Here is a 20,444-nt window from a genome sequence, read left to right on the forward strand (position 1 = left end):
CACCATCCTGATTTGGAACTATATCACCGTTCCTTCACTGTCGCTGTGTCAAAATCCTGAATCTCCCTTCCTAACAGCACTGTGGGTGTACTTACCCCAAATGGACTGCAGCGGTTCAAGAAGGCAGCTCACCTTCTCGAGGGCGATTAGGGATGGGCAATAAATGCTGGCCTGGCCAGCAATGCCCAAATCCCATGAATGAATAAAAAAAAAAACACTCCATAGCCATTAACACTCCTAACTCCCCAATTTTGCTTTGAATGCTTTGTGTATTTACATAGATACCACTCAGTCTTGATTCCAATATTTGTAATGTTCATACTTTATTTTTCATAGTTTTCTATCTTGATATTTGTTGTCCCTTCTACAAAAGAGTTTTTTCTCTTTAGCTCATTGCTTCTTTCTCAGTTTGTTTCAGCTAAGCCTTCTGCTTCTATTCCAACAGCTTTAATCATCCTATCCCTCAAATTTCAAGCCTAGACTTTCACAGGCTAAAGTTGATAAAAAGGAGGAATTAAATAGATTTCAGAAGTTACTAGGACCAGATGAGATGCATCCAAGGATACTGAGGGAAGTAAGGGTGGAAATTGCAGAGGCACTCGCCATAATCTTCCGATCCTTCTTAGATCCAGGGGTGATGCCAGAGGACTGAAGAATTGCAAATGTTACAGCCTTGTTCAAAAAAGGGTGTAAGGACAAGTCCAGCAACTGCAGGCCAGTCAATTTAACCTCTGGTGGGAAAGCTTTTTGAAACAATAATTCGGGGCAATATTAATAAACATTTGGACAAATGTGGTTTAATTAAGGAAAGCCAGCATGGGTTATTAAGGGCAAATTGTGTTTAACTAACTTGCTTGAGTTTTTTGGTGAGATAACAGAGAGGGTTGATGTGGTGTACGTGGACTTTAAAAAGGCATTTGATGAAGTGCCACATAACAGACTTGTCGGCAAACTTAAAGCCCATGGAATAAAAGGGATAGTACCAGCATGGAAACGAAATTGGCTGAGTGACAAGAAACATAAGAAATAGGAGCAGGAATAGGCAATTCAGCCCCTCGGGCCTGCTTCGCCATTCAATACGATCAGGCTGATCTCATCTTGGCCTCAACTCCACTTTCTTGCCCGTTCTCCATAACCCTTCAACCCATTCCTAATTAAAAATCTGTCTATCTCCTCCTTAAATTTACCCAATGTCCTGGCATCCGCCGCACTCTGGGGTAGTGAATTCCACAGATTCACGAGCCTTTGAGAGAAGTAATTTCTCCTCATCTCTGTTTTAAATCTGCTACCCCTTATCCTAAAACTATGACCTCTCGTTCTAGATTGCCCCACCAGAGGAAACATCCTTTCTACGTCTACTTTGTCAGTCCCCTTAATCATCATCTATACCTCAATTCGATCTCCTCTCATTCTTCTAAACTCTCGAGAGTAAAGGCCTAAATTGCTCAATCTCTCTTCATAAGACAAGCCCCCCCCCCCCCCATCTCTGGAATCAATCTCGTGAACCTCCTCTGAACTGCCTCCAATGCAACTACATCCTTTCTCAAGTAAGGGGACCAAAACTGTACTCAGTACTCCAGATGCGGTCTCACCAATGCCTTGTACGGTTGCAGCAGCACTTCGCTACTTTTATACTCTATTCCTTTAGCAATAAATGCCAGAATTCCATTTGCCTTCCTTATCCTGCTGTACCTGCATACTAGTTTTCTGCGATTCATGCACGAGGACACCCAGATCCCTCTGCACTGAAGCACTCTGAAGTTTCTCTCCATTTAGATAATTTGCCTTTCTATTCTTCCAATCAAAATGGGTAACCTCACACTTATCCACGTTAAAATCCGTCTGCCAAATTTTGGCTCATTAATCTATCCATATTCCATTTGCAGATTTCTTATTTCTTTATTGCAACTACTGTCCCACCTATTTTAGTGTCATCTGCAAATTTGGCTATAGTACTTTCTATCCCTGCATCCAAGTCATTTATATAGATTGTAAATAGTTGGGGCCCGAGGACCGAACCCTGTGGCACCCCACTAGTTACATCTTGCCAACCAGAATAAGACCCATTTATTCTGACTCTCTGTTTTCTGTTGGTTAGCCAATCCTCTTTCCAAGCTAATAAATTGCCCCTAACCACATGTGAACTTACCTTGTGTATTAACCTTTTATGCGGCACCTTATCAAATGCCTTCTGGAAGTCCAAATAAACTACATCTACAGGATCCCCATTATCCACTTCGCTTGTTATAGCTTTGCAGAACCCAAGCAAATTAGTCAAACATGATTTACCCTTCATAAAACCATGCTGACTCTGATGGATTGCGTTTTGACTTTCTAAATGGCCTGTTATTACTTCCTTAATAATGGATTCTAACAATTTCCCAACGACAGATGGTCGACTAACTGGTCTATAGTTTCCTACTTTCTGCCTCCCTCCCTTTTTGAATAACATTAGTTTTTTTCCAATCCACTGGAACCTTTCCCATATCCAGGGAATTTTGGAATATTATAACCAATGGATCCACTATCTCCACTGCCACTTACTTTAAGACCTTAGGATGTAGGCCATCAGGCGCAGGGGACTTGTCTGCCTTCAACCCTAATAGTTTGCTCAGTGCTTTTTCTCTACTGATGATGATTGTTCTAAGTTCCTCCCTTACTATAATCTCTGCATTACCTGGTACTATTGGGATGGTACTAGTGTCCTAACCTCGTTCTACCTATATCCTTGGTACCTACGTGGACCACGACAATGGGATCTTTTCCCTCCCACTCCAAGTTCCTCTGTAGTGAACAGTTTGTTTTTTGGGCTGGAGGAAGATATATAGTGGGGTTCCCCAGGGGTTGGTGTTAGGACCCCTGATTTTCCTATATATTTATGACCTCAACTTCGGTGTCCAGGGCAAAATTTGCAGATGACCCAAAGCTTGGAAGTATTGTGAACTGTGAGGAAGATAGTGACAGACTTCAGGAGGGCTGGTAGAATGGGCGGACAAGCGGCAGATGAAATTTAATGCAGAAAGGTGTGAAGTGATTCATTTTGGTTGGAGGATTTAGGAGAGTCAGTATAAAATAAAGGATACAATTCTAAAGGGGGTGCAGGAGCAGAGGGACCTGGGGGTATATGGACACAAATCATTCAAGGTGCAGCACAGGTTGAGAAAATGATAAATAAAGCATATGAGATCCTGGGCTTTGTATAGAGGGGCATTGAGCACAAGAACAAGTGAGTTACGATGAATAAAAGCAAAATACTGCGGTTGCTGGAAATCTGTAATAAAAACAAGAAATGCTGGAACTACTCAGCAGGTCTGGCAGCATCTGTGGAAAGAGAAGCAGAGTTGACGTTTCGGGTCAGTGACCCTTCTTCGGAACTGACAAATATTAGAAATGTCACAGGTTATAAGCAAGTGAGGTTGGGGTGGGGCAAAAGATAACAAAGGAGAAGGTGTAGATTGGACAAGGCCACATAGCTGACCAAAAGGTCATGGAGCAAAGGCAAACAATATGTTAATAGTGTGTTGAAAGACAAAGCATTAGTACAGATAAGGTGTTAACGGACTGAAGATGAACAACAGCAAGTGCAAACATGAAAAAAAACAGTGGGTAAGCAAACTGAACAAACTAAGATGAAATGACATAAATGCAAAAAAAAAGATTGTAAAAAATGGAAAAGAAAAAAAAAGAAAAAATAACTGAAAATGAAAGTAAAATGGGGGGCTGTCATGCTCTGAAATTATTGAACTCAATGTTCAGTCCGGCAGGCTGTAGTGTGCCTAATCGGTAGATGAGATGCTGTTCCTCGAGCTTGCGTTGATGTTCATTGGAACACTGCAGCAATCCCAGTGCAGAGATGTGAGCATGAGAGTTGGGGGGAGTGTTGAAATGGCAAGCAACCGGAAGCTCAGGGTCCTGCTTGGGGACCGAGCGGAGGTGTTCCGCATAGCTGTCACCCAGTCTGCGCTTGGTCTCCCCAATGTAGAGGACACCACATTGTGAGCAGTAAATACAGTATACTACATTGAAAGAAGTACAAGTACTGCTTCACCTGAAAGGAGTGTTTGGGGCCTGGGATAGTGAGGAGAGAGGAGGTAAATGGGCAGGTATTCCATCTCCTGCGATTGCAGGGGAAGGTGCCATGGGACGGGGACGAGGTGGTGGGGGTAATGGAGGGTGTCGCAGAGGGAACGATCCCTTCGGAATGCTGACAGGGCAAGGGAGGGGAAGATGCGTTTGGTAGTGGCATCACGCTGGAGATGGTGGAGGATGATCCTTTGAATATGGAGGCTGATGGGGTGGAAAGTGAGGACAAAGTTGTGATAAACCTGTATAAAACACTGATTTGGCCTCAGCTGGAGTCTTGTCCAATTCTGGGCAGTACACTTTAGGAAGGATTTTGGGGCTTTAGAGCGGGTGTGGAAAATATTGACGAGAATGGTTCCAGGGATGAGCAACTTCAGTTATGCAGATAGGTAGGAGAAGCTGGGGCTGTTCTCCTTCGAGAAGAGAAGGTTGAGAGGAGATGTTCAAAATCACAAGCGGTCTGGACAGAGTAGATCGGAAGAAACGGTTGCCGTTGGCGGAAGGATCCAAAATCAGAGGACACCAGTTTAAGGTGATTGGCAAAAGAAGCAATGGCGTTATGAGGAAGAACTTATTATGCAGCAAGTGGTTAGGATCTGGAATGCTTTGCTTCATAGTGTGGTGGAGGCAGATTCAATTAAGGCCTTCAAAAGAGAATTCGATAATTATCTGAAGAGAAACAGTTTACGTTGTTATGGAGAAAAGGCAGATGAGTGGGCTTTTGCAGAGAGCCGGCATGGACAAGACTGGCCCTCCTTCTGTGCTGTAACCATTCTATGATTCTATGACAACATTGAGCTCATACTCCCTCTGATGTCACCCTTTTGCAGTCTTGATTAATTAATTATGTTCGTTCCCCTGCCACACCCTCGCAAAGAAAAATGTTTCTAAGAACACACTGTTCTTTTTTCCAGGGATATTTTGAATACAAAGGAACTGGTTGTGGCGCAAGCTGGTTCAAGTCAGTCCTTCCAGGAATTCTGCAATGCTACTTGTCTGTCACTTTATGAAGCCAAGCTGCTTAAACCAGCTTCATCGTCAGATGAGTCCTCAAGATGCAGTATCTGCAATAAAAAAGGAAAGGTGAGAGTGACCAGGCATTTGTGCAGATGTGTATACTATTTTCAAGCATAATGTGCATACGTGCACATGGACTCTCAGCAGTAGCCTAGCAGAGGAAATGTTACTTCTCTGCAGCAGTCTTTATTTTGACTTTTCCTGCCAGTATATTGCATATAAATCCCAGGAATCCCAAGTAGCTAAGGTTTACAGTTGGCCTAGCACTGGTGAGGGTGGGGGAATATCCAGTATTCTCCTTCTTGATGATTATCCACGACCAATTGAACTGCGGACATTTTAATGCATATAACTTTATACCAGCTGTTTCACTTAATAATGGGCTTTGATGTGAATGTCATTCATGATCCAGTAGCTGGGAGATGCTTGCTGTCTTCGTTAATATGGCCACTGGAGTAAAGAATATAAAACTGCTGATACCAGTGTAATACTATTCCAGCAAAGGAGAACATTTTTGGAGGCAGAATATAAGTGCAGATGCCGATAACATGCCGCCAATAGGGTATTAAGTCTCTGTTCATGATAAAAATCTTGGCTCCTGCTGGGGGCATTACTGAGCAAAGATTTCTGTACATGTGTTATTCGGCACGGGTGCTAAAGTGAGCCAGGATCAAAACTTGCTCATTATGACTGTATTCTCTTGGCATCTTCATTGTCCCTCCCATCCCATCCCATCTATTCTTCTTTGTTTTTGTTGCACCCAACAAACAAACAAAGAACAGCACAGGAACAGGCCATTCGGCCCTCCAAGCCTGCGCCAATCTTGATGCCTGCCTAAACTAACACCTTCTGCACTTCCGGGGCCCATATCCCTCTATTCCCTTCCTATTCATGCATTTGTCAAGATGTCGCTATTGTATCTGCTTCCACCACATCCCCTGGCAGCAAGTTCCAGGCACTCACCACCCTCTGTGTAAAAAAAAAAAAAACTTGCCTCGCACATCCTCTCTAAACTTTGCCCCTCGCACCTTAAACCTATGTCCCCTAGTAACTGACTCTTCCACCCTGGGAAAAAGCTTCTGACTATCCACTCTGTCCATGCCGCTCATAACTTTGTAAACCTCTATCATGTCACCCCTCCACCTCCGTCATTCCAGTGAAAACAATCCGAGTTTTTCCAGCCTCTCCTCATAGCTAATGCCCTCCAGACCAGGCAACATCCTGCATGCTAAATGTTATTGCATATTTTGGTTTCATTTAACACTGCAGAAGGCATTGTACAATATTACTGTCCCCCACTCAAAGCCATTGTTATGTTTTTGGGTTTTGCACATTATTCCTGGATTCAGCATCATGGACCATTCCTATAAATTGGGACTGTTCCTTTACCTGCTTGATAATTCAGTTAGTGATGATGAGACTTTGGATTGATTAAATGAACAGATGCCACTGCACCCCGGCTTACTAGACTGAATCATGTACTGCCACTTGATTCTGGTATCTTCAGTAGGCAGATTGAATACACGTGTGTGTTCAGGCAATGTATTTTAATGTAAATGGAACAGGTAAGTTAACAGCATTCAGTGAACATTGCAGAAATTTTTGCAGAATATTTGCAGAAATGTACAGACTTTGAAATTCTTAAAAATACTCAAGACAATGAAACCTTTTCTACCTGGGCACATTAAACCTTAAACAGATGTTGTCTTCTTGCATGGCAAAATTCTACTACTGTGTTACATACTAAGCACATGCCTTTGGCTTCTGAGGCAAATGGTGCACAGAAGTATCATTTCAAATCCCTTTGAAGTTGTACTGAAATATTCTATTCTCTCAAACCTGTATTTCCCTTAATTATGTTAAATGGTTAGTCATCCTTTGTCACTTACATAGGACGTTTGCACCCCACCTTGAAATATCTCTGATTGTATGGCTCAAGAATTAAGTTCTAACAATCATCAAAGATTATTTGAGTTTATATAATGCCTTTCACAATGTCAGGATGTACCAAAAGTGCTTTATAACCAATTAAATACTTTTCAAGTGTAGATACTGTGGAATTATAGGGAACAGCAGTTAATTTGAACATACTCCCAGCAATACGATAATAACCAGATGAATCTGTTTTGGTGATGATGGAGGGATAAATATTGGAAGAGACACCAGGATTCCCCTTCTTAAATAGTATTGTGGGATTTTTCGTGTCTGCCTGAGAGTGCAGATGTTTTTGGTTTGACAGAACTCAAACCCCAAGACTCATTAATTGACTTTGCCTGCCACACTGAAATAAGTATTTTCTGTATTATGCAGAAATGCCCCCCAGAAAGCATAATTAATTCTGTGTGTACTGTTAAGAAACAAAAATCTATTTCTTCCATCACTAAATATTTGTAGTGTAAAACCATCTTATTGGCTTTCAGAATGTTAAGGCACCTTGCAACTTTTATGGGCCTGCTGCTTTATTGTGTAACACGGTCTAGTAAATTTAAACTCATCAATCACACTTTTCTTCTCACTTTTTACCATTATTGGTAACCATACTGAAGGAGGGGTGTGGGTGTTCCAACAGTGCAGCATGTTTGGATAGCTGTAATTTCTTCAGCATTGCCAATACTTGTGATTTTTCAAAGACAAAACACTCTCTGGAATATTGACTTAATGCCAAAGTGGTCCTGGATGAGTCAGAAATGCAGAGGCCCTGAGGCATGTGAATGGCGTGTTGCTAAAGTCTGCAGGTAATCAGGAGGTGGGGTGCAACTGTTTTCCTTCCCCAAATTGTATTACATATTCACTCAATGTTGCATAAAACTATTATACTATTGCCTCTAGATTCTACATGAGGTCAGTAATGGAAATGTGGTCCATCGGTTGTGCAGCAACGCCTGTTTCAGCAAGTTCAGAGCAAGTAATGGCCTGAAGACCAACTGTTGTGATAACTGCGGAGTTTATTTTTACAACCGAGGGTTTATGCTTCAGTACCTGTATCATGAAGGGCAACAGAGGAGGTTCTGCAACACAGGATGTTTGAATATGTATAAAAAGGTAAACTTATTTCTAATAATTTTCTCTGCTTCCCATGTCACACTTTGTATTTAAAAAAACTTATTTTGCCATGTCTCTTTCTGTACCACATTCATTTTCTCACTTGGGCAACAGGCAAGCAAGTGATCTCTCCCAAGCTTCAGTGGGGAGTTGCAGAAGGAAGACTTGTGTTTATGTCGTACTTTTTCATAGGAGGGTTTCAAAATATTTCACAGTAAGTTTACTTTTGGGGCGAACAAAATCCCACACATGGAAATGAATTAAATTTCCAGTTAATCTGTTTTGGTGGTGTTGATTGAGATGAAAAGGTTAGCCAAAACATCATGAAATTCCTGCTTTTCAATACAACAGTGGAAACATGAATGAAGGATGGCATTTCAGTTCAAGATCTCATCCAAAGTACTCTGATGCAGCACTTTTATGTTCCTGCACTGTTGTAGTAGCCTAGGTTTTGCACTTAAGTCTTGGTGTGAGACTTGAACCAGCAATAATTTGACCCAAGCTCACTTTTGAATATTCTGGGCATGACTTGCCCAGATTTTGCTTGTCTTCCATTCCTCCCTTACTGAGCAGATTTAATTGGTAGAAGTGCCGCCTGTATTAACAGAAAAAGGCCAGCCAGCATTTGAAAAGAGAAAAAGTAAGCACCTATAATTGGGGTCATAGGGTTTTATTAAAGATTACTGGTGGGCAATACAACCAGGTTGTAAATTACAGTATTTTCTCACTATACCAAATTATTCAAACCAGGATCGATCAGCAGCAGTGCCACCTACTGCTGTCTGGTGGTGCTGTTGTATGTTGAAGCCTTGATGCCAGTTGTTTGGCACTGTCTTGAATACTTGCAGCATTTTCCACTCGACATTTATTAAAAAGTTTTATTTTCATTTGTGGTGCATCCCAATGATGGAAATGTTTTGAGAGAAGGCTGAGGCACCAAAAAACAAGAGTGGGGTTCAAACTTCCTGTGTTTCTAAAGTGTGTATTTTATTTCTGGGGCATGATTACAATTTTCTCTAATACTCCTTCTTGACCTCGACAGGGGTAGAGTCAATTTCACATTAATGTTGCCAGAGTGCAGTAGATTCTCGAGTATTTTCACTCACTGACCAGTTTGGGTAAGCTTTTCCACCATTAGTATACAACTGACTCTTCAGCTTGTAGCAAGAACCTGTCATGGTGCATCAGGTGATGTGCAAGCATGGTTAAGTTGGTATGCTTAATGTGCTGAGTGAATTATGCATTAGCAAAGGTTGGTGTTCCACTCAGTCTTTTCATTTAGTTGTATCTTAATGTGATTAGGTTGCACTCTTTTTGCATTGACTTTTTTAAAAAATACTACTTAACACCCCCACCCCCCCAAACCAGTACTCCTCTGCCATTCTACATTGCTGCTATCTTAAGCTTGAATCTCACTTGGCTAAGTGCACCCTCCATTGTTCTTTGTTATTGGACTGCTTGTCCAGCATCCAGTCCTGGATGAGCTGCAGTTTCCTCCAATTAAACATTTGGTGGACTGTTGCCATTGTCTTCAGCACCTACCACAAATTGCATTCCATAGCCACTGACTCCATCCCCCGAAAACAAAAGCAAAATACTGCAGATGCTGGAAATCTGAAATAAAAACAGAAAATGTTGGGAATATTCAGCTGGTCTGGTAGCCTTCGTGCATAGAGAAACAGAGTTAACGTTTCAGGTGGTGATTATTCATCATTACATCCCCCTTCCTGTCCACTGCCTCAGGCAGAACTAGACTGTTGCAACTGCGGCCTCCTACTTTACTCTGATTTGAACCTATACCCTCTTCACAACCAAGACCCTTTACTTCCTCTCCATAGTATTGACCATCTCGGTGCCTTTTTTTTCATTCATTCATGGGATGTGGGTATCACTGGCAAGGGCAGCGTTTATTGCCTGTCCTTTATTGCTCTTAAGAAACTGGTAGTGAGCTGCCTTCTTGAATGCACTGAGTGGCTTTGTAGGCCATTTCAGAAAGCAGTTAAGAGTCAACCACATTGCTGTTGGTCTGGAGTCACATGTAGGCCAGACCAGTAAGGACAGCAGATTTCTTTCCCCCTGAAGAACATTAATTAACTATAAGGTTTTTACAACAATCCAGTAGCTTGATGGTCACCGTTACTGATACTTGCTCTTTATTCCAGATTTATTTATTTGAATTTCAAATGCCCAGATGTTGTGGTATATTGAATTCATGTCTCTGAATCATTAGTCCAGGCCACTGGCTTACTAGTCCAATAGAACCACTATGTTACCATACCTCAACCTATCTACAGCTGATATCTATGCTTTTGTTACCTCCAAACTCGACTAAACTATTGCTCTTCTGATTGGTCTTCTGTGCTTCACCTTCCATAAAATTAAGCTCATCCAAAACTCCTCTGCTTTTTGTCCCAACTCACACCAAATCCAGTTCACCCACTACCCATGTGCTTGCTGACCTACACTGGGTCTCGGTCCAACGCTTGGAATTTTTTTTAACATTCTTATCCTTGTGTTCAAATCCCTCCATGGCCATACTGCTTTCCTTATCTCTCTAACCACCTGCAACCCAACAGTTTCCTCCACCCTCTGCAAAAAAACCCCCCACTAATTTCCACTGACTGCACTTCATGCTGCTGTGGTTAGCCATGTCTTCAGTCACGTGGGCTCCATGCTATAGAATTTTTCTCCAAACTTCTCTGCCTCTTCTCCTTTCCAACCCTCCTTAGAAGTTACTTCTCTGATCAATCTTATGGTCACCCTTCCTGGTGTTTCCTCCTAGTGGCCTAGTGTCCATTCTTCACCTAGTCCTTCTATGCAGCACCTTATATATATTATATATTTTTATATATATTTAGAGATGCAGCACTGAAACAGGCCCTTTGGCCCACCGAGTCTGTGCTGACCATCAGCCACCCAGTTATACTAATCCTACACTAATTCCATATTCCTACCACATCCCTACCTGTCCCTATATTTCCCTACCACCTACCTATACTAGGGGCAATTTATAATGGTCAATTTACCTATCAACCTGCAAGTCTTTGGCATGTGGGAGGAAACTGGAGCACCCGGAGGAAACCCACGCAGATACAGGGAGAACTTGCAAACTCCACACAGGCAGTACCCAGAATTGAACCCGGGTCGCTGGAGCTGTGAGGCTGCGGTGCTTGCCACTGTGTCGCCTTGGAATTTTTTTATTTTGAATTGTCTATATAAATGCATAATTTGTTGTTTTTGTTCCTGTATTCTGTGTCTATTGAAGCCATGATGCTGTCTTTTCCAAGACTTACGCATTTTACAATTCGATAAATAAAAGCTACTTAAAAGGGAAAATAAAAGATTCGCTTGCTTTGGGTCTCCTTATATCATGTTTTGAATCCGGTGAGTAGATGTTCTGTAGCCAGGTCACCTCAATTGTCATTTTGACATTGAACTGAGTGACCGTAGTCTAACTTGTTTATCCCTCTGATATTTCCCTCTGTTCTCTGCGACAGAGCATTTATTCAAGATTAGAGGGAATTGTGTCAATAAGAGCAATTAGAAGGTCATGATTATGGACACCTCATCCTGCAACTGGAAGCCATGCAATTTTTTTTTAGTGTACGGTTGGTTAATCTTGTGTCTTTAATGCATTTATAAATTCTTCCGGATAGGTTTTTTTTTTAAAGACTTTTTTCTCTTGTCTCCTGAAGATGCCCATTTTTCATTAGTGAGGCTAATTTGGGGTGGGCAGGGAAGTCGGGGATCATAGAATGATACAACACAGCAGAAATCCATTTGGCCTATCATGCCTGTGCTGACTATTCGAATGAGCTATCCAACCAGTCCCACTCCAGTGCCCTGCCCTTTCCCCAAAGGCCTTCATATTTTTCACCAAGAGTTTATCCATTTCTCTTTTGGAAGTTATTGTTGAATCTGCTTCAGTCTCAATCCTATCCTTGCTTGATATCCACATTTTCCAAAAAGGATCACTAGCACAGTAGCCTTGGCTTGGCACAACACTTAGCTGAAGTGTTGTGGGAGACTGGTACATTTATTTTTATGCAGCTGTATAAAAGAGTAATATTGACATATATGTCAATTCAGTTATTTGTGAATCGCCAATTATTTGACCACTTTTTTTTCTCTCTCCCTCCTTCAGAAAAACACTAAAGTGCTTCCTTGTGCTTGGTGTAAAACTTTGGGAAAGAACTTCGACATGATAGCAAATGTGGATACCACTGGAAAGATGGGCTTCTTCTGTTCACTGTGTTGCATCACTTCATATAAAGTAAAACAGTCAGGAACAATAGGTACTACAGCTTTTCTTCTGCCTTGTGTGTTGTGCATGTTGAAATGAGGAAATATGTTGCTGTTAAATGAAGCACTCTTTTGGTATCCAGTGTTGCATTGAGTACTCTAGGATGCAGTGCCCAGAGTGTGAAAAGGGACACAGCTCATTTTACTGAGAGGCAAAGGCTGAACGATGACCACTATGGTGAAAGAGCAGTAGTTAATGTAATGAGTATCCTTTGCAGCAGTGGAGGCTTCTGGTCTTGGATCGGTTTGGGAGCAGAAGGAGAGAACCAATCAAAATCCCTTTATTGTAGAGTTAGGCCGAGATCAAAATACCTACCGTCAAGTTTGGGAGAGATGCATTGAGGCAACTTTCATCTATTGACAGCTGGAAGGCCAATAGTGTTATCTACTTGCTGAATGATGAAGGCATTGACCTGGCTTTGGATTAGCTTTTTGGTTTGATTTCGCTGCCATGGCCCCTCATGAAAAAGTGTTCATTCTGGTTAAATAAGCGATGGCTGGGGTTAACCAGTGTATTGTTATTTGGGATGGGTGGAAGGGAGGGGGATGCAGTGTGAGGAAGGGTGGCTTGCTAATATTTTAGGTGGTGTGTTTTTAAAAAAAAAAATTTTGGGGGGTGGTGGGTGTAGAAGAAAAGAAGCCATAGAATTAGTATTCAGTCACCAGGATTTTCCCCTACTTCCCAATAATCTTGTTTACCCTAGAGTGGCACTTGTTGAAGGTCTGATTGAGAAAAAATGGCTTTTGTATCCTTTGACTGTCAGTGAGAATGGGCAGTGGCATAACGCAAGTATGATCTACTTATTTGTACTTATAATTTCCAAAACACACGCTGCAAAATTTTAATTACAATGAGTTTTTCCTTGTATATTGTTTCATATTAGCAATTTGATTACTGTCCGGTGTCCATCACTGGAATATGCATGTATGTGAGCATTGGTTGAGGGGAACATCCAACTTCTTGTAACTGAGTTCATAGTTAGAAGAGAATAAGGTAGGAAAAAAAGCTGCTGGTGAGAAGCATGTTCTTGTATTGTGCTTTCCTCGTGTGGCACCACGGATAAAATAGTTAGCCTCGGTGGCTTCCTCACTTCCTCTGTAATAGAGCTTCGTGGGGCAGTTCTAAATTGCCAACTATAGTCACCACTTCAACTCAGGCAGCATTTCAACTTAATACTAAGAAAGTGACAAAGACAGCGTAAAGATATTTTCCTCTGCACCACTGAGTGGTTTTGGGGTACTTGAGTACTTATCACACATGCAGCACTATTGAATGAGCTCGGCAGTATTGTTTTTCAGTACGTGCAGAAGATGGTGATTTAATGTGTTTTTTTTATTACAGCACCCAAATCTAAATGCAGATTTTGTAAAAAGAATCTTTCAGAGCGAGTTTATTACAACATGACCGACCGAGTTGTGCATCAGTTCTGCAGCCCCAACTGCTGGACTAATTTTCAGGTAAATTGAAGCTTTGTTTAAACATATTTTTAGTTTGATTTTATTTCATGTGGGAGGGAAGGAAGTAGTTTTATGTTTATGAATGATGTATCATTTAGATGGAAACCTTGCAAGTGGCATGTGTGAAGTAGTCCCTTTTTAATTTTAAGGGCAGGACTGTTTTTCCTTTTCTCCCATTAATACAACAAATGAGCAACTCATTGAAGCACAGGCTGCAGCAATTGGTACTTTTATGTATTCCACGCATATAGAAAATATGTCAGAAGCTGGAAAAGGTGCAAGAAAGGGGAAAGCTCAGTTGAATAGGAAGATTTTAGCAACAAAAAACTGCATTTGTACAAAATCTGAAATGGAAACAGAAAATGCTAGAAACGCTCAGCAGGTCAGACAGCATCTGTGGAGAGAACGGAGTGAGGTGTGGATCTATCCTTTGTCAAAACTTGGGTTTTTAGGAGGCTGGTAGGAAGGTGGCAAGATCAACAGAATTACAGAATGTGGAGCATCAGTGATTGGAAGAAAAGCTTCTGCTGGTGGAGCGGTGGAAGAAGACATTGAGCAGTAACCTGCCGGAAACAGTGGGGAGCAGATTGCAAAAAGAAAGACAAACAAAACACGATGGGCTGAATTTGATGCCCCCTGCAAGAGCGGGGTGGGGATGGGTGGTGTAAAATGGAGTGGGGGTCCTTCCCGACCCACTCGCGTCTCCGCCGCCACTTTACAAAGGGCGGCGGCAGAGAAAAATGCCCCCCTGCCCCAGACCAATCAAGGCCCTTAAGTGGCCACTTAAGGGCCTCTGTCCGCCTCCAGGTGGATTTTACCCTTGGCAGGCAGGCGTCCCAGGCCTGAAAAAAGCCGCCTAACTAAAGCAGGTGGCTCTCTGACGGCCTGGGTGGGGGGCGGGGAGACTCCTGATCAGGCACCCTCTGCCCGATGGAGGACTGCCCCAACATGCACCCCCGTCGCCCCAAACGACCACCCTTGCCTCGCCGGGGCCCAACCGATCACCCCCGGCGAGGCAGCATAAACTTGCCTTAGTTTCAGGGCTCCCCAACATCGGGTATCTTGGCTGTCGTCTCAGCAGTGGCCGCAGTTCCCGGTGGCGCTGCTGGGACGAAGAGCTGCCGGCCCGCTTATTGGCCGGCGGCTCTGTTAGGCGGTACTTCCTGCCTCAGGTGGGTGGAAGTCCCACCTCAGGACAATTAAAGGCCAGGGACCTGCAAAATACAGGTCGGATCCCCAGGCCAGGTGGAAGCGGGTTCGCCACCGATTTTGTAGTTGGTGGATGGCTACCGTCCGCCAAGGGTAAAATCCTGGCCGATGTCTCAAGTATAGTTAAACTACATTTCAATCATGGGGTTGTATCTTAGTTTTATATTGACAAATGAAAAATTAAGCAGGCAGTGCTAAATGTCTCCTGCTAATCCTTTTCTTCTTTCTTTCCGGGGCTTTTTCCTTTTAATGCAGCAATTTCAACCCTTCCATCAATGTTGACGTTCTGGGGATCAAAGTAAGAGACATCGGTTCTCATTTAGGCAGGACATTATTTTGAGCAAACAGGCCACACTGGTAATGTGGGCACCATATAGTTTACTGGTTAAGGTTTGGGCTAGTAACCCAGAGATCCTGAGTTCAACTCCCAGTATGGTAAAGTTGTGAAATTGAATTCAATAAAATTGGTAATTTGTGGGCAACCACCAGAAAAATAATCATGAAAGCTGCCTGATTGTCATAAAACTCCAACTGGTTCGCTAATAAACATCAGGGGTGGGAACATGTAGGAATCTGACCTACATGTGACTCCTGTCCCATTACTGCATGGTTGGCTGTTGATGCCCTCAGGGCAGCTTTAATAGGAAATAAATGCAACCTTACCAATGTCACCCAGTATCCAAGGATAAAAAAAATGGATTTTGAGTTATGATGCGATACCTGGTTACAGGTGAGTAGTAAGATTTGCCAGGTGAGGATCCAGAGCTAACCATCCAGCGTTGCTCAATCTGGGGTATGGCTGTTTGAGCAACACTGGATGGCCTGCCCACGCATTGAGATACAAAGCAAGATGTAACATGAGCTTAGACTGGGCAGTGTTCCTTCCATTCTGGCTTGGTTAAATAATGGCCTGGACTTTGCAATTTAAAAATAGCCTTGAGACAATCAACACTTGCTGTTATTAAAGTGTAAATTGGGCAGCAACTTCCAATGAGCACACGTGCACAGATAAATGTGGACATCAGGAAATTGTCTGAGTTTCTCCACGTCATTGGAAGCTTTGCTGTAACAGTATCTGCCCAGAGACTAGGCATTCAGATACATGGAAGGGTGTGAAGTTGGGGTACTTCCCTGATAGCTTCGCACGAAATACACCAGAAAAATTAGGGCTTCTACATTCAAGTAGAAGCTAATTTTTAATGGTGTGATGAATCATAATGACTGTCACGTAATCTCTCTGGCATCGAAAATTAACTTTTAGAAAGCATGGAGTCTCATTCCCTCAGATTTAAATTAATGGTGAGGTTTAAAAAAAATCATTTTATTTACTGTTTCTTCATCCCTTTTATCGCTCAATCCCATCTTTCCTTCCTCCTCTATTTTGCTTCTGTCCATGATTTGGCATTGAATTACCTATTCTAACTTAGAGTTTCTGGTTCAGCCTCTGCATGTCTCTAAGTATTCTTTGATTTGGTTTAGGAGGTATATACAGTTGCTTAAATAAAAACCGAAAATGCTGAAAATACTCAGCGGGTCAGGCAGCATCTATGGAGAGAAAAATAGAGTTGATGATCTTTCATCTAGGGTAAAGCCCTTCTATATTGCAGGAGTTCCTCAGATACATTTGTTTGCCCTTTTCGCACAAATCCCAGATTCCCCTGTAGAAGGCGCTGCACTGTTTTAGATTTTGAATCACTGCAAATTCCAGAGCAAAAGCCCATAGAAAGTCTCTAGGCAAGTGTAAGTGTAATGAACAGCTCACACTATTCATTTGCCGTTGACTGCAAAATCTGGGTCAGTGTATTTTGGATTAATTTCTGTGTAATCAAGTTGGCAATTCCATGTTAGTTAGTGTGATGTGTTGTGCACAGTTGGCTGTTTAGCTGGTCAAGGAACAGAAAAGAACAATTTTGATTTTGCAGGCCAGGCCTTTGGTGCACTGCTGACCTCTGGCAAAGAAGCTGAATGCTGTTGCTTGGGAAATGTAGAGTATGGTAGAACATCACTGGTGCTGATAATGAAGAGACAAAAAGAGGGCTGAGGGAGTGGGGTGGGAAGAAGGAGGAAGTGGGAGAGAAGCAAGGGAAGAGAGAGTGGTGAAGTAGTATGCAGTTTTTAGGGAGTTGGTTAGTAGTAAAGCACATCAAGTGTCACATAGTTTTGGTTTGGAATTTCTTGCATGGTTTGCCTATGTTTGGGCTGATTCTGATTGCAGTAGGTATTCCAGCACACTGTATTTGAAACTTGCAACCTCCTGTCTGTATAAGCTTTCCCTTTTTGGTTCTTGAACTTTGACCATGCTCAATAGATGTTAGTTCAGGGGTGTTAAACTCATTTTATGTCCGTTGGTTTGGGCCACATTCAGCAGAAGTTACTTCGGGCACACGGGTAAAAACTGGTATGCATTTCGCCTGTTTTTAGGGCATAAAACAGGTACAGTGTATGCCAGTTTCTGGACCTTGCTTGCATGTAATGTGTGCCAGCGGCATGACTGCAACCATATTGATCATCGCTTCTTTTAGATGCCCCTACTGGCTGCATGAAATCAGCGTTACAGTGTGAAATTTAAAAGGCATAGTTTTGTCAAAGGGTTAAATGCAGAGCCTTGGAGATATGTTTCCCATTTTGGTAGACTCAGAAACTTTATGCATCAAGACACTGGACTGCGCTGTTCTCCGGGCCAGATATTGACCACAAACAGTACGTTTGATACCCTAGTTCCAGCTTGTTGTGTTGATTAGCTGGTTGTGTTAAACTCCAGTTAGGACTTCTTACCAAGAATGCTGGACTGTTCAGATAAACTCAAGGTAACTATCACCCCACAGTTTATCGAGCAGCTTGCTGGAAATACTGACTTAGTTGCTTTCTGTTAAAGTTGCAAGTTATACAGTTTCTTGTGATTACTACTAACTTTTTAGAAATATTGTTTTATAAAACTCCACAACATAATGTTCTGAACTGCATCGAATCTTGGCAGAATCACCAGTTTAATTTTCTGTTGGGAAATGGGGCAAAATGATCTTGGGTACAAAAAGTTTTGCATGGAGTTAAGTGAAAAATAACTACTTGCTGTAGGGACAGTGCCGTGCCATTCAGAGCAATGTCTGTTTTAACTGCTATTTGGAGATGGGGTGCATTGATTGATGAGGCATCTGGTGCTCTGTTTCCTTCAGTTGTGTATATTTGACAATGTAATTATTTGTGGTTCTTATCATTGAAATTCATAGGACCATGCATGCTTACTTAAGGGATGAAATTCAGCTTTGTTTAAATCCTTAATGTTTAACTTAAAGCTACCATATATCAGACATATGATTCATAAATAACAACCCCTGGAGTATTCACTTAGATATATCACTATTTTTCTGTTAATTTTGAAAACCTGTTCTTTCAGCAATCCAGCCCTGAAGGCAGCATACAACTTAACTGCACATATTGTCACAATATCTTCAATGGGAAACCGGAAATATTGGACTGGCAAGTAAGGGCATTGATAATTTGTTTGTGCACTCTATATATGAAGTTGTTGGAGGAGTAAATAAGGTTTTAGCGTTTAGCTCCCTCCTTTCTGCATTTATTATCCTTAGGTTTGGTAGTTGTATTCTAATGGGTCAAGTTTCATCTTGCCAGATGTTCACAATGACGAGGCTTTCATTCATTTTTACAGTGGGAGAGAGATTGAAATGAAGTGTTCTAATGAAGGTAGTAAAACATGAATGGGGGACAGAATAGTCAGTAAGAAATTAAGAACTAAATAAGGAGGTGTGGACTTCCATGATGAGAATGAACATCAAAATATTATAAATATGTATGCTGTAAACATGTTATGACTAACATTATGCCTAAAATTGTGGTGGAGGCAGATTCAATCGTGGCTTTCAAATGAGTATCGGATAATTATCCAAAGAAATAATGTGTAGGTTTATGGGGTAAAGACGAGAGAGGGGGACTAGGTGAGTTGCAGAGAGCCAGCACAGACATGGTGGACTGAATGGTCTTCTGTGTTGTAACCATTATATAATTTCTGTGATTATGTTTTTAATGTGGAAATATGGAATGCAGATTATGTGCTGAACTGCTGTTATGATATTATGGCTCTGTATCTAGTTCCCACTCATTCTTGTGAAATCACCACAGACTGCTTGCTTCAACCCCTTTATTAAAGCAAGGATAAAGTTCAGCAGTTTCTGGCTACCCTTGTTATAATTTGTAGAAAAATCAATTTTGAGGTTATTTAAATTCACAATAGCTTTTAAAAATAAATTAGCATTTAGTTTTTATTCTCTTTCTCAGCTTCTAGTTCTGATTTTCTCCCAATACTCCATCTCTGCTTAAAAACAGCAATTTGTTTGGGAACAGTTCTGCAGCCCTCCAATGGTCAAGTCTCCATTCTGTGAATACTGGCTTGTTAATTGTGGTGCATCACAGCTAATCTGATTTTATCATTACCTGCCTTAGATGTGTGTATTTTTCCAGTAGAAGTCACTGGAACAATTAGGAATAGGGACCTTTCTTTCTTTGGCCTGGGATTGCCAAGGCTAGTGGTAGCATTTCTCTACCAAGCAGACTGAGATGGGTTAACTGAACAGGCTAACGATCAAACTTGAAACTCTCTGTGCAGTTTAGCACCATTCATGAAGTCATTAGGACAGGCCACTTGTTTCACATTTTACATGAACTTTGTTCAGCTGAACTGGTTTCATATTTTTTGCTCCCAGCACTGTGATAATCAGTCTGGTCCTGGAAAAAGAGCCATTGCTCTTGTGTCTCCCCTGCTGGCCAGTAAGATAAAGGCATCGGTAAAGGACCTGGCAGTACGTCCCTAGCAGATAAAGCAGAACCAGAGAAACTTGCAGGAGAAAAAGAAGGAACTTTTATTTGTGTGTCCAAAACCTTTCGTAGCCTCAATGTTCCAAATTGCTATGCAGCCTTTGAATCATTTTCTGGTATAGTTACTGTAGTTTTGTAGGCATGTGCAGCAGCCACAAGCAGCAGATAAAGAACCAACTAATCTGCTTTGATAATGTTGGCTGAGGGATAAAAGTTGGACAGAACAGGGTAAGAACATTTTTGATGTTCATATAGTGCCATGGAATCCTTTGCATCCACTTGACCAAATGGACAGTGCCTCACTTTAACATCCGTCTGAAAGACAGTACCTCTGAAGTGGCAACACGCCCTCAGTACTGCATGTGTGTGTCAGCCCAGGGTATCCTTTGAAAATCTGGTACGAAGCACGCACTTTCTACTCGGGCAGGAGGATTGCCACTGAGCCAAACTGAATCGACACAAGGGGTGTTATTGGGTGGAAAATGAACTGTTGCTAGATACAG

The 20,444-nt window shown here is 41.9% G+C and overlaps 1 protein-coding gene across 2 annotated transcripts in view; it reads left to right on the forward strand.

Moving 5' to 3' along the window:
- The window catches only part of LOC137377567 (zinc finger MYM-type protein 3-like), a 130,074-nt gene that overhangs the window by 42,774 nt on the left and 66,856 nt on the right, over nucleotides 1–20,444 (forward strand). For both annotated transcript variants that reach the window (XM_068047330.1, XM_068047331.1), the window contains exons 6-10: nucleotides 4,998–5,166; nucleotides 7,930–8,142; nucleotides 12,287–12,437; nucleotides 13,787–13,902; nucleotides 18,506–18,592. In XM_068047330.1, coding sequence (XP_067903431.1) covers nucleotides 4,998–5,166; nucleotides 7,930–8,142; nucleotides 12,287–12,437; nucleotides 13,787–13,902; nucleotides 18,506–18,592 — 736 coding nt within the window. The remainder of the gene's footprint in view (nucleotides 1–4,997; nucleotides 5,167–7,929; nucleotides 8,143–12,286; nucleotides 12,438–13,786; nucleotides 13,903–18,505; nucleotides 18,593–20,444) is intronic.

This window comes from Heterodontus francisci, chromosome 15, assembly GCF_036365525.1.
Source record: "Heterodontus francisci isolate sHetFra1 chromosome 15, sHetFra1.hap1, whole genome shotgun sequence".
Taxonomy (NCBI): domain Eukaryota; kingdom Metazoa; phylum Chordata; class Chondrichthyes; order Heterodontiformes; family Heterodontidae; genus Heterodontus; species Heterodontus francisci.